At 49.6% G+C, this 11,013-nt stretch overlaps 1 protein-coding gene across 2 annotated transcripts in view; it reads left to right on the top strand.

Moving 5' to 3' along the window:
- Positions 1-257: 257 nt before the first annotated feature.
- The window catches only part of PRAG1 (PEAK1 related, kinase-activating pseudokinase 1), a 19,644-nt gene continuing 8,888 nt past the window's right edge, over positions 258-11,013 (top strand). Inside the window, exons 1-3 of one of the 2 annotated variants that reach the window (XM_042811979.1) lie at positions 258-279; positions 2,651-3,031; positions 4,141-5,864. In XM_042811979.1, coding sequence (XP_042667913.1) covers positions 2,747-3,031; positions 4,141-5,864 — 2,009 coding nt within the window. In that variant the 5' untranslated portion in view covers positions 258-279; positions 2,651-2,746. Of the gene's footprint in view, positions 280-2,257; positions 2,315-2,650; positions 3,032-4,140; positions 5,865-11,013 lie in introns of those variants that run through there. The other variant, XM_042811980.1, reaches the window with a different exon arrangement.

The following is an 11,013-nucleotide window of genomic DNA, read 5'->3' as shown; positions in this document are numbered from 1 at the left end:
ACATGTGGATCTGGAAAAAGCAGAGCATGGAGAGCCCCGAGCTGTGCGGGGAGGCTTTTCCTTTCCCTGCAGCCCTACTCCTCAGATCCCGAATTGCTGAAACGCTCACAACCGCACAGCACGGAGGCGGCGGTGGGCTGCGGAGCTCCGCTCCCGCTGCCTCCCGGCGGGGTGGGGTAGGGTGAGGTGGGGCGGATCGGGGCGGGGCGGCCGCTACCCCCGGCCCACGCGGAGCAGCGCTCGCAGTCGCCCGGCGGCGGCAGTGCGGAGCGGAGCGCGGTGAGCGCGGCGGGGCCGGGGGCGGGCAGCGCCGGGACAAAGCCGGGCTCGGGGAGACCTCAATGGAGTCTGGGGGGTGGGGGCGAAGCGTCCTCTCGGGAAACTTCGGGCAGGTCGGCGCCTGGGGGGACCTCGTGGCCGGAGCATCCTCGCTCCGATGAAACCCTGTGGGGCGCATCCGAGCCGCGCCGGACTCCTACTGCCCTCCGACTGGGAACGTTGCTTCGGCTGCGGGAAGGGGATCCCGGGCTGAGCGGCGCAGCGCCGGCTGTGGGCCGGGAATGAGGGGTTTTCCCCGACTCCGCTCCCTGCCTTTCCTTTGTGTGGTGCTTTTTTTTTTTTTTTTTTTTTTTTTTTTGCTTTTTTTTTTTTTCCCTCCCCCGTTGCTATCTCCCATCAGGACACTTGCTAACTACCTTCGCGTGATGCAGGAGCCATTAGAGCTGCGAACTTCCCGGCTGCCTTCCCGGCGTTCAGCATCCCTGCATCGTAGCACGTTAATTTTTCTTTTCTCGGTCGGGTGGATAAAATGAATAATGGGGCGCTTGGATCATTGCCCCCTGACTTGGTGAGCAGCCCACATCTGAAGGCAATCCCCGGCTTGATGGAGGGCTGGTTGCTGCTTGCTGCATCTGAAAGGAAACAAAGTGAGAGTGCGGTCATGTTTAAAAAGATGTGGGATTTTGTTGTCATTGTTCTTCCCTGGCAAATAATGTGAATTTTGTAGAAGCATGAGGTGTTGGGTGTGTGTCTAAAAGTGATTGGAGTCTGTGAAATCTACGGAAAAACCTGCCTAAAACAGTCTCTTCTCTGTAAAGAGTGAGACATCCTCCTATCTGATTTGTGAATCTCATTGATTTCCTTTTTGTCAATTTATCAGCCTGCCTGACAGCACCAGCCTGCAGGTACCTTAAGCAGTAGGAGCCCCCTTAACAGGGGGGCCAACTGGATTCAGCTGATGCTTTTGGGCCAGTGTTTCTCCCATTTGCTTTGTCCCCCCTGAGTTCTTACTGGCTCTCCCCCCTTTCCATCTGGGAGCCAAGTGCCCGTGCTGTATCCAGAGAGGATCAAAGTGTGACAGAAGCGCATCTGGTTCTGAAGGTGTACAGGTGCGAAGTTGCCTGTAGCCATAGTGTTGTGTCTGCATGGTGAGAGCCTGGCAGGATCAGGTGGTAAGATTTACTTTGGTGCTGTTGGTTTACGGATGGAAAGTGCACGTGCCCTTGGAGACCCTTGAAGGAATCTTGGTTTGGTTGATTTGCAAGCACCAGCTTGCTGGCTAGGAGCTGGTGCCCTGAGGTTGGTGATGCAGGGAAGAACCCCAGAGCGACACGGGGTGCTTCTGTGGCAGGGCGCTCACAGCAGCCAGCTGCAGTTTTCCTGGTCCAGTTGCGTTTTCTGATCTTTTCTTCTCTAATCCACTGAGCTCTGTGGGAGTCATCTCTGAAGTATCTCCAAAGTTGTTAGCTGTAGATAGCTACTGACTGAACGCAATCAGATCTGGCCGTGCAGGGAGGGGGCATAGGAATGCAGGAATGTCTTCCTCCTGGGGCATTTCCTCCTGGGGAAGGAAGATGGGAAGGCATCCTTGTCTGTAAGTAATCCAAGAGCAAAGCGCTTCTCCCTTTGCAGACAATGAATCGTTTCAGCAAGCTGACACTGTTATTTGTGGCTCCTGGCAGAGCGGATGCGAGCTTTCTGCCAGGCACTTGCTGCAATCAGTGCCAGCCCCAGCCCTGCTGCTCGTCTGGCTGGGAGAGAAGCCTTTGTGTGCAGCTGCAGGAACCACAGTGGTGCTTCTGGATGAAGGACAGTTGTTGTCAGTCCCCTTGGTTACAGTCACCGACTCTGGTCCCTGTATCACTGAGGGGCAGTTAGTGGGCATGGTGGGGGTGTGTTGGCGGTTGTGCTTGACGGTCTTAGAAGCCTTTTCCAACCTTAATGATTCTATGATTTTATCTCCATGCTTTTTTCCAGAGAGAGGATGTCACTTTGGGAAGGAAACCTTTCCCACCTGGCTCTGCTCTGCAAGGCTGTGAGCAGCTCTTCCAAGACCTCTTCCCCTTCCCCTTGATCTAAGCCTTGCGTGAGGCTGGTTCTGCATGCTCATTAAACAGGGAATTAAATCATGTAGGAATGCTGCTTGTTTGATGTCTTCTCTCTTGCAGAGTTATGCTTAGAAGTTGAGGCTTTTTAAGTGATTGTGTGGGCTTTAGCTAAGCTGTGAAGAAAGCCTTGTAAACAATGTGCCTTTGTGACGAGGGCAGAATGAGTGTAATTATCACCTGTCCTATTAAAGATCATTCCATTTCTTTTTTTCTTTCTGTTTTGTGGATACTGAAACTAACCAGGCAGTGCTGTGCCTTTCCAGATAACTTGGTGACCTTAAAAGCAACTGCAAAATGAACAGCGGAGGACAGTGTAGAAGACGCGTTGGGCTCTTGCTCTGAGCCTCCAGGATTTGAAGATGTCTGCGTGCAGTGACTTTGTGGAACACGTGTGGAAGCCTGGCTCCTGTAAAAACTGCTTCAACCCAAAGAGTTCCCATCGGCTGCAAACACCCCCAGACGTGGGAGCATGCGGCGTGCTCCCGAATGGAGGTAGGAGCAAGCCCGAGAGCCCAGCGTTGGAAGACGAAGGCGTAAATACCTCTGTGTTCTCCAAGCCAACCATTGCTGTGAAGCCAACTATGATCAACTCAGATGTTTCTGACACGTGGGCGGATGTGAATATGAATTCAGATCTGTCACAGGTAATGATTAATCCAGTCAAAGCATGACTTCCCATTACTTACCTCCGCTCAGGAACACTAGGAGGATCTGATAAAACCGTTCCATTCTCACTGCTTTTCCTTTTGGTCTTGACTCAGGTTTATAGAGCTGTGTTGGTTTCCCAAATTATCTTTGGCTAAAGCGGAATTAAACATTGCTTGTGAGTGCAAAGGAGCTTAAAAACATACATAGGAACTTAAATGAGCACGTGGGTTAGTTACTTTCCTAGAAAAAAACTACTGGAAAGAAGTCCTTGGGCTACAGCTGAGTGTCACTGCAGGAGGCACATGTGAGGTGTGGGAATGGTCCCCTCCTGCCTCAGAATCTTCTGCTCTCAGGCCATGCGCAGAGCTTGGTGTCCCAGAAACCATAGCCTGACTGCCTCGTGGATAGCTAGTGATATGGAGGAACAGGGCTGCTGCAGCCTGGCCATGGGTTGGCAGGTACTACACATCCAGTTTTTTCCTTGGCTTTCCATCTTAAGAACTGAGCTGAGTTAAGTCTGACGGTCTTGAGGCAGAGGAACTTTAGTGAATTTTTTTCCCTCACTTCTGGGAAGCAATGCTGTGAGACCCAATTGGTGTAAATCTCTCTCAGGTGAAGAGATTTCAGATATGTTCCTCCTTCTACTCCCCAGTCCCTCCTGCTGGGTGTCACCAAGCTGCTGTCACAGGAAAATCTATGACAGAAAGGAAAGTCTATAGTGTCTGTGCTCCAGAGAATTTGGCTCTGGAGCAGCGGTGTGAAATGAAGCGAAAATAGCAGAGGAAAGCGCAAATACTCCTTCCCTCTCTGAATCTTTAATTGCATGGTGACTCACAGACAGGATGACAGGTTGGACATGTTTCTGGCAGTGAACCTATACAAAGAGAAAGGAGGTTGCCTTTCTCCAGTGCATTGCCATTGTTGGTAATGCAAGTGGTGCGGGAAGCAGGACAAGTAGGAAAGCCTCACAGGAGACATCAGTGGGTGAGCACAGCACAGAACAGGCTGTGAATGGTGGTAAACTTTCCTTTGGTTCTTTTTCTTGTGTAGCTTTCTCTTTCATTTTGCTGTGCTGATAGCACGCTTGTCTCTTTGGCCTGCGCAGGTTGGCTGGGGAATGGTTTCCGGTAAACATCTCCTTCTGAAGTCAAGCGACTCACAGCGGATCTGCCTCGATGGGTTTGGAGCCAGCGGCGTGAGAAAACCCTTCCTGCACAGCCCACCACGCGACTGCCTGTCCTGCTGCACGCCCAGCTATTCCATGGTGGGCCTGCGTGGCCTGGAGAGCCACGTGGAGAGGAACGTCTCCATCCACAGCTTGGTGCTGGTGGGCGAGGTGGGCAAGCAAGAGGAAAGAGCCAAGGACAAGTCTGCCCTGTCACATCGGCCCCTCTGCCCTAATCTGGGGGACAGAGGTGTTGTGAGCTCTGGCAGAAACCTTTCACCCCCAGAGGGTGACTGTGGCCGCCTCTGCTCTGGTGTCGAAGGGGAAGGGGGAGAGTACTGTTCGATCGCAGAGTCCCACAGAGAGAGCCTGGCTCCCCGCAGCTGGAGGCAGAGGGATACTGTGGAGCTCTCCAGGCTGAGTGGCAGGGCGGCGAAGTTCAGTGAGGAGGAGCGCAGGGCTGTGAATGTGGCCTTCTGCATAGCGAAGGAGCGGAGCGATCTGCTCCCCTACACCTTGTGTGCAGAGAGTAAAAAGCCGACCCGTCAGTCTGACACTGCTGCCCTCCCTGAGAGCAGCAGCAAGATGGCTGCCTCAGCGCCGTGCCGGGAGAAGGATGACTTGCTTCTCCCCAGAGACCTGGATGGAGGCTCCAGGCCTGAGGGACTGAACGCTCCCCAGCAGGCCTTGGTGGAGCCGCAGCGTGCCCGCCTCACTGAGCCGGCCCGTGGGGATCCCATCTATGCCGAGAGCACCAAGAGGAAAAAAGCCCAGCTGAAGGGGGTTGGTGGATGTGTGGATGCAGAGAAGCTGGCCGGTGGCAAGGAGCAGGCCGATGGCACGTGGAGGGATGGGAGCTGGCTGCTGGGTGCTGAAAAGGAGCACCAGGACTCCACAGCCCAAGTGGCAGCAAAGATAACGATTATGGCTGCGCACACGGAGGATGACCACAAGACAATATTTCTCAGCAGCCCTGACTCTGCTGTGGGCGTTCAATGGCCATGTGTCAGCCCTGCTTCCCACCCTGACTTTGGGACTTCATCACCCGCTGTCGAGCCTGGAGAGATTTTTCAAGCATCTGGAAGTGAAAATGGCCCAAGGTTTCACTTGGCAGCTCCTACCAAAAACACAGTTATGGAGAGCCCAGCCATCCCCCCAAAGATGTCCAAAAACAGCCAGCAGGGCAGTGAGGAAAGCCATGTATCCCCAGTCAGTTCCTCTGTGACAAAGCTTGGTGACACCAGTAGTCAGGATGGAGCTGGGGCTCAGCTGCCAAGGAGCTGTGCGGATACAGGTACCTTCAGGACATCTTCTTCTCCATGCACTCACGTTAATGGGATTTCTGTGGAAGAGTCCAGCAGAAGCCTGGCAGGCTCACCCTATGACAGAAGGCAGAAATACTACACCCCTACATGGGCCAAGCAGTGCCGGATAGAGGAAGAGGAAGAGGAGGAAGAAGAGGAAGAGCAGGAGCTCTCAACCCACCCATGGGCAGTGGGAGCTGAGAATGGAAGGGCTGGCGCTGACCTTGTGGAAGACTGCCCAGTGCTGGAGAGTCAGGCTGGGATCAGCAAGTCATTATCTTTCTCCTTTGACTTCCCTAAGGACAAGAGCAATGGGGTGGAGTTTGCACCACCACCGCCGCCACCAAAAAAGCAGTCCAGGTACAGCCCCGTGAGCGTGTGTGTGACTGCTAAGCTTTTGCAATCGCAATGATTTCTGTAGGGCTTGGTTGACTGGCAGGTGATTATTGTTCTTTTTTTTTTTCCCTTTCTGAGGTGGATTTTCAGGAGTATAGGAGATGACGGCATAGCTGAAAAACTGTCAGATATTTGCAAACCCTGGTTTTTCTTGGCTTGTAAATGGCTGTTCTGGGTCACAATACTCAAGTGAGATCAAGGTCCATACGTTGGACCCCTCTACTGCTTCCCACATCAGTTTTGTTCTGTCTCAGCAGAAATCCTTAGTATTGAGTGCAACCTAAAACCTGAGGTTACAAGCTCATCTTGTAGGTGGCAATGGGGAGCTTCCTTGGTGCTCATAGCAAGGGCCTCTGAAATCCTAGTTTTCAATTTGGCTCTAACATCTTTTTTGCTTTAAAGGTTAACACTTGAAGCTGTACTTTCCTAGGGAGGGCTCCCTGCCTGCAAGCAAGTAATTGGAGTTGTCTACCATGTGCTTATGATGTGTGGAGCCACCTGGCTTCAGGGAGCCTTTCCTTTGCTGGAGCTCTCCTGGGATTCAGGCTTGTCGGCAAGGTGACATCAGGCACCACAAAATGTATGCAAGAAAGCTGTCCATCTGGGAAGGAAGTCACTCTGCTAAGTAATTAATACAGCAGACTTCTGATACTTGTGTGTATTCAGCTTCCACAGTTGTATTTAAAAAAACAAAACAAAACAACAACAACAAAAAAAAAGCTCCCAGGGAATAATAAAAAAAAAAATTCCTTTCTGTACAATTAATTCATTAAGCTGTCTGATCACAGGGGACTGGGATATTCCACATTCCGCAGGTGTTCTGCATTTGCTTTATTGCATAATTCAGTTTTGTTTCCTGAAACTGTGCACTGCACAGTGGATTTGACTCCAGCTCCTTGGTTTAAAAGTTGAGCATTTGGAGAACTTGCTGATGGGGCCTGCAGTCACGGTTGTTTGTGGTCAGCAGCATCCTTTAGGCTGTGACAATGTTAGGCTTGGTGCATCCATTGCCCTGCTCTCGTACCAGATTTTCAAGGTCTGGCTAACAGAGAGAACTTTAAATTGGTTTGAATTTCCTTTTAACAAAGCATTTTCAAATGTTTTAAAATGACTAAGTAGTGAACAGATTGGGTTTCTCAAGAGAAGGGGACAAGACGAAAAATAGGCTTTAGTTCTTAGTGCTGGTTTTTCTGCTGTAATGCTACATAGTGCTTGATGAAGCTTGAGGGGAAAGAAAAGGTCCACAAACATGTGAGCACGCAGATGAGCTTTATTGCCTTTGGAATCAGTGATGGCGCTGAGATCTTCTTTAGCTCTGATCCTATGAACCTTATTTCACAGTTGCTGCCACTGGGTGCCTTCTATCAGCCTGTGCTTGGGGTTGTGCTTGCCTTGTGAAATTCTCAGGTCCAGTAGAGCTGGGATGATGTGATGCTGTTGAGTGATCACCGAGGAAATGCCAACTCACCTGCTGACAGTCCTTTAGCACCTGATTTTTCCCTGCAGAGCAAAGGTCACCAGGCAGGCCAGAAGGATGATGGCCCTGACAGTCAGTGGTTCACACCCCAGCAGTGCCATCCACTTGATGTGCTAGGAATTGTGATCTGTCCTGGTGGGTGTGGAGCATTTTCTTCTTCTTGGAAGGGCTGTTTCAGGCCCAGGCCACATCAACTCTAACAGTAGATTCTGAGTCATCTTGAAAGCATCTGTGTGCTAGACAGAGGACAGGGAAAGTGAGGACAGGGTATGTGTGGAATGTATGGCCAGCATCTTTTGTGGAGCTATGGAACATGCCATCTGGTTGAGGAGGGTGCTGGCATTGCTCTTATCCCCATTGCTGTAGGCAATGCGTTGTGCTACATGCAGCTGCCTCCCAAAACCTTGATGCCTGCAGCTGAGCTTTGGGATGCCTTACTCAAAGAGCACCACTCCCTGGTTACCGAGGCCCTGCGTGGCCCTGTGGCCTAAGGAGTGATACGATCGCAATGGTGGGTTTCACAAGCCATGCAAACACAGCCAGCTGTTTTGTTTGTTTGCTTTGAGCATGCTCTTGTTTTCATCTCCAGCTTGCCTTCTCTGAGCGTGTTGATGCAGGATCCAGGGAGTTGTTACCTGTGTGTGTCAGCAGGAGGAATGCCTACGTGCACAGCTAGTTAAAACCACCATAGCAGGATTGTGTTACCTGTGCAGCCATTACTGGCAGCTTTAACTCGTGGTAGGACTTGCCTGGTGCTGGTGGAACATCTCTGGCATTCTTGGGCGACGTGCCTGAGGAGGAAGGAGATCTTGCATATATGGTGACTGTGAGACACGTTTCTACTCTCCTAGGCCTGGGCAGCATGTGGGCATGTGCTTTTCCATAATGGAAGAGCCACCACTGTTATGGTTGTGATATAGTCCCTCACAGACACAGGATGTGCCAGCCCAAGACATCCTCTGGTGGGACAGCTGTGAAGGTCCCTTCACCAGATGAGTCTAGATGAGGCCAGGGCAGGCTGAGTGCAGCTTCAGGAAAGGTGTGTAACCATCTTTTTTCCTCCTAGGTCTTAAGCTGTAACAGTTCAATATTATTGACTTTCTTGACTAAATTGAATTGATTAAAGAAAATGTACATGTATTTCAAATTTGAGAAAGAAGAGAATACGCAGCATGTTAAAATTGTCTTTTTTTTTGGTTCCTCTTTGCTCTAACAATGAAAAGGAGGAAAAAACAGTGCAAGGCACTGATGAGACTCCAGGTTTGCTGTAAGCTCACCTGTACCTATTTCATCCTTCTGTTTCTTCATACAGTTCTTGTTTGAAAGATTACAGATATTTAAAGCTTGAAACTGAATAGAAAATGAGTCAAACTACAAAAGGAAAGAGATTGGAAAAGGAAAATGGCAGCTGGCCTTCTTCCAAGAGCTGGAAGGGTAGTTGGCTATGGAAAGGGCTCACCAGGAGAACTAGGATCCTCAGGACTTCAATGTGGAGTGATGGTTTAAATGTCCTTTGGTGATAAAATTGTGGCATTCACTTATTCTGCACAAGGGATGAGTACTTGTTGAAATTTATGCCTATGTTATGCAGAGGTTTATGCAAAATGATCCTAATGGTTCCTTCCAGCATATAAACCTTGACTGTTAATCTATTTTATGTGTCTCTAAAACAAAGGAAACAGTACTGCTGTTTTCATAGTAATTAGTGCCACCTTCAAAGGGCAGTGCTTTAGGTACCTTCTGGACTTTGAAGAACATGCTCACCTCAGGCAGTAAATGTGTGCATCTTGGCACGTCATGAAATCCACCACCAATGAAAGGACAAATGAGCTTGAGATGTACTGAGATTGCATATTATAGTGCTGCTGTCCAGGATGCAAAAACTGGGGAATAGGGAATCGGAGGGGTTGCCTGAAAATGCCAGGATGTCGTGTGTGGAGGATGTTGAATAATTCTAGTGTGTTTAAAGCTGCCAGAGTAATTAGGAAAGCTGGAAATCCTGTCTTGTTAGATTATTAGATTGAGAGCTGACTCTTTTGTGACCTGCTCTTTATGCACTCTGGCTTGAGGGTGCTGCTCTTGAAGCTACCACTTAAGGTGCTGAGCACAGATTTGGGAAATGGAGGTAAATTAGGCACGGGCTGTAGTGTTTAAAATTAGATCCTGCTCTTTATTTTCAATATCTTTAGATGGAAAAGGCAAGAGAGAGAGCACTAACCTATGCCCTTGATATGAATGAACACTACAAAGGAGAGGAAGTTGGGGTTAGCTGTAAATTGGGATCCTATAGGCTGTTACAGTGAGCAATAGCTCAGCTAATTTTATTGAAATGGGACAGTTTGGCCACAGCAAGCACTGTCAGTAGTTCTTTGGTACAGTGATCAGTATTTAACCTGGGCGTGCTGCAGGCTGCGTGTTGAGCAGCTCCTAGGAAAGGAGGGAGATGTGAAACTAGAATATTTCCAGGCAGTATAAGCTGGCCTGCTGTAGCATCTGAAACAAGAGCAGGATGTCGCTTAAGCGGCGAGCAATTTCTATTTCGGTGTGCCTATTCAGGAACTGCATTTTACATAAGTCACAGCCGTACAGAAAGGAAATGGGGCTCTCTGTACGTATGACTTCAGCGCTGGGCTCGGCAAACACGCAGCCAGGAGGGTGCTGGAGGCGGCCGTGTTGTGCCCAGGTTGCTGGGAGGAATAGGTGCGGCTGCGCGCGGCGGACCTTGCACCTCTGAGCAAAGTCTCATCACTGCCTGAGTGCGGGAATGGTAAGGCAGCGCCGTGGATCTGTGCTTAAGTGATGGGACAGAAACTGAAATGCATCAACTTTTCTTTTGTGTGCGTGTGTGCTGTGTGTGGATGGGGGGAGGAACGTGTTAGAAAGCGTCTCATCTGTGCAAATCAAGACCAGCTCTCTCCTAAAATCTTTCTTTTTTTATGGATTCAAATACTTCCTTGATTCTCAGCTGCATGGGTGGGTACCCCTCCATCTATTTCCCCATGTTACTAAAAACTGAGCTTCTGAGCAATGCAGTTATGGGATGAATTTGATAGTTTACGTATCCATATGTATGTGTATATATATATGTGTGTGTGTGTGTATATGTATACGTACAGTTTTATTTAAAAAAAAAAAAAAAAAAAAAAAAAAATTTGAGACCAGCTGGTTGCCAGCAACAGAGCTAAAAATCTCAGTGCATCTCTTGCTTGCTCTTTTTACTTTTTCCTTTTAACCTGCCTTGTGTGATGCGTGCGAAGTTTTGCAAACCATCCCGCAGAGGCTGGCTGCAGTGACTGAGTGTGTGTGGTAAACTCATCACCGGCGCAAGATCAAGAGCAGTGGCTCCACCAAGCTGTACCTGGGGTGGTTTTCACAGCCTCATTTTGATCAGTCCCTGAGTATTTTTAGAATGAGGCTGCTTGGGCAAGTGAGGAAGTCTGGCAGAAGTTTCTTCCGGGCTTCTCCTACGTGCTGCTCTCCATGTGGTTGTGTGGACATGAGAGTAAGTGCTTTGTCTGGACATAGGGCAAAATGTTTCTTAACTGTAAAACACTTGTGGCATCGGCTTGGCTTGAGGAAGAGGAGGGACTGTGTGTGTGTGTGTGTGTGTGTGTGTGTGTGTGTGTGTGTGTGTGT

This window comes from Centrocercus urophasianus, unplaced genomic scaffold (assembly GCF_019232065.1).
Source record: "Centrocercus urophasianus isolate 14NV4802_14NV808 unplaced genomic scaffold, USGS_Curo_1.0 seq_13, whole genome shotgun sequence".
NCBI classification, from domain to species: domain Eukaryota; kingdom Metazoa; phylum Chordata; class Aves; order Galliformes; family Phasianidae; genus Centrocercus; species Centrocercus urophasianus.
Note: the sequence above shows the minus strand (reverse complement) of the source record. Positions and strands in the feature narration are given on the sequence as shown.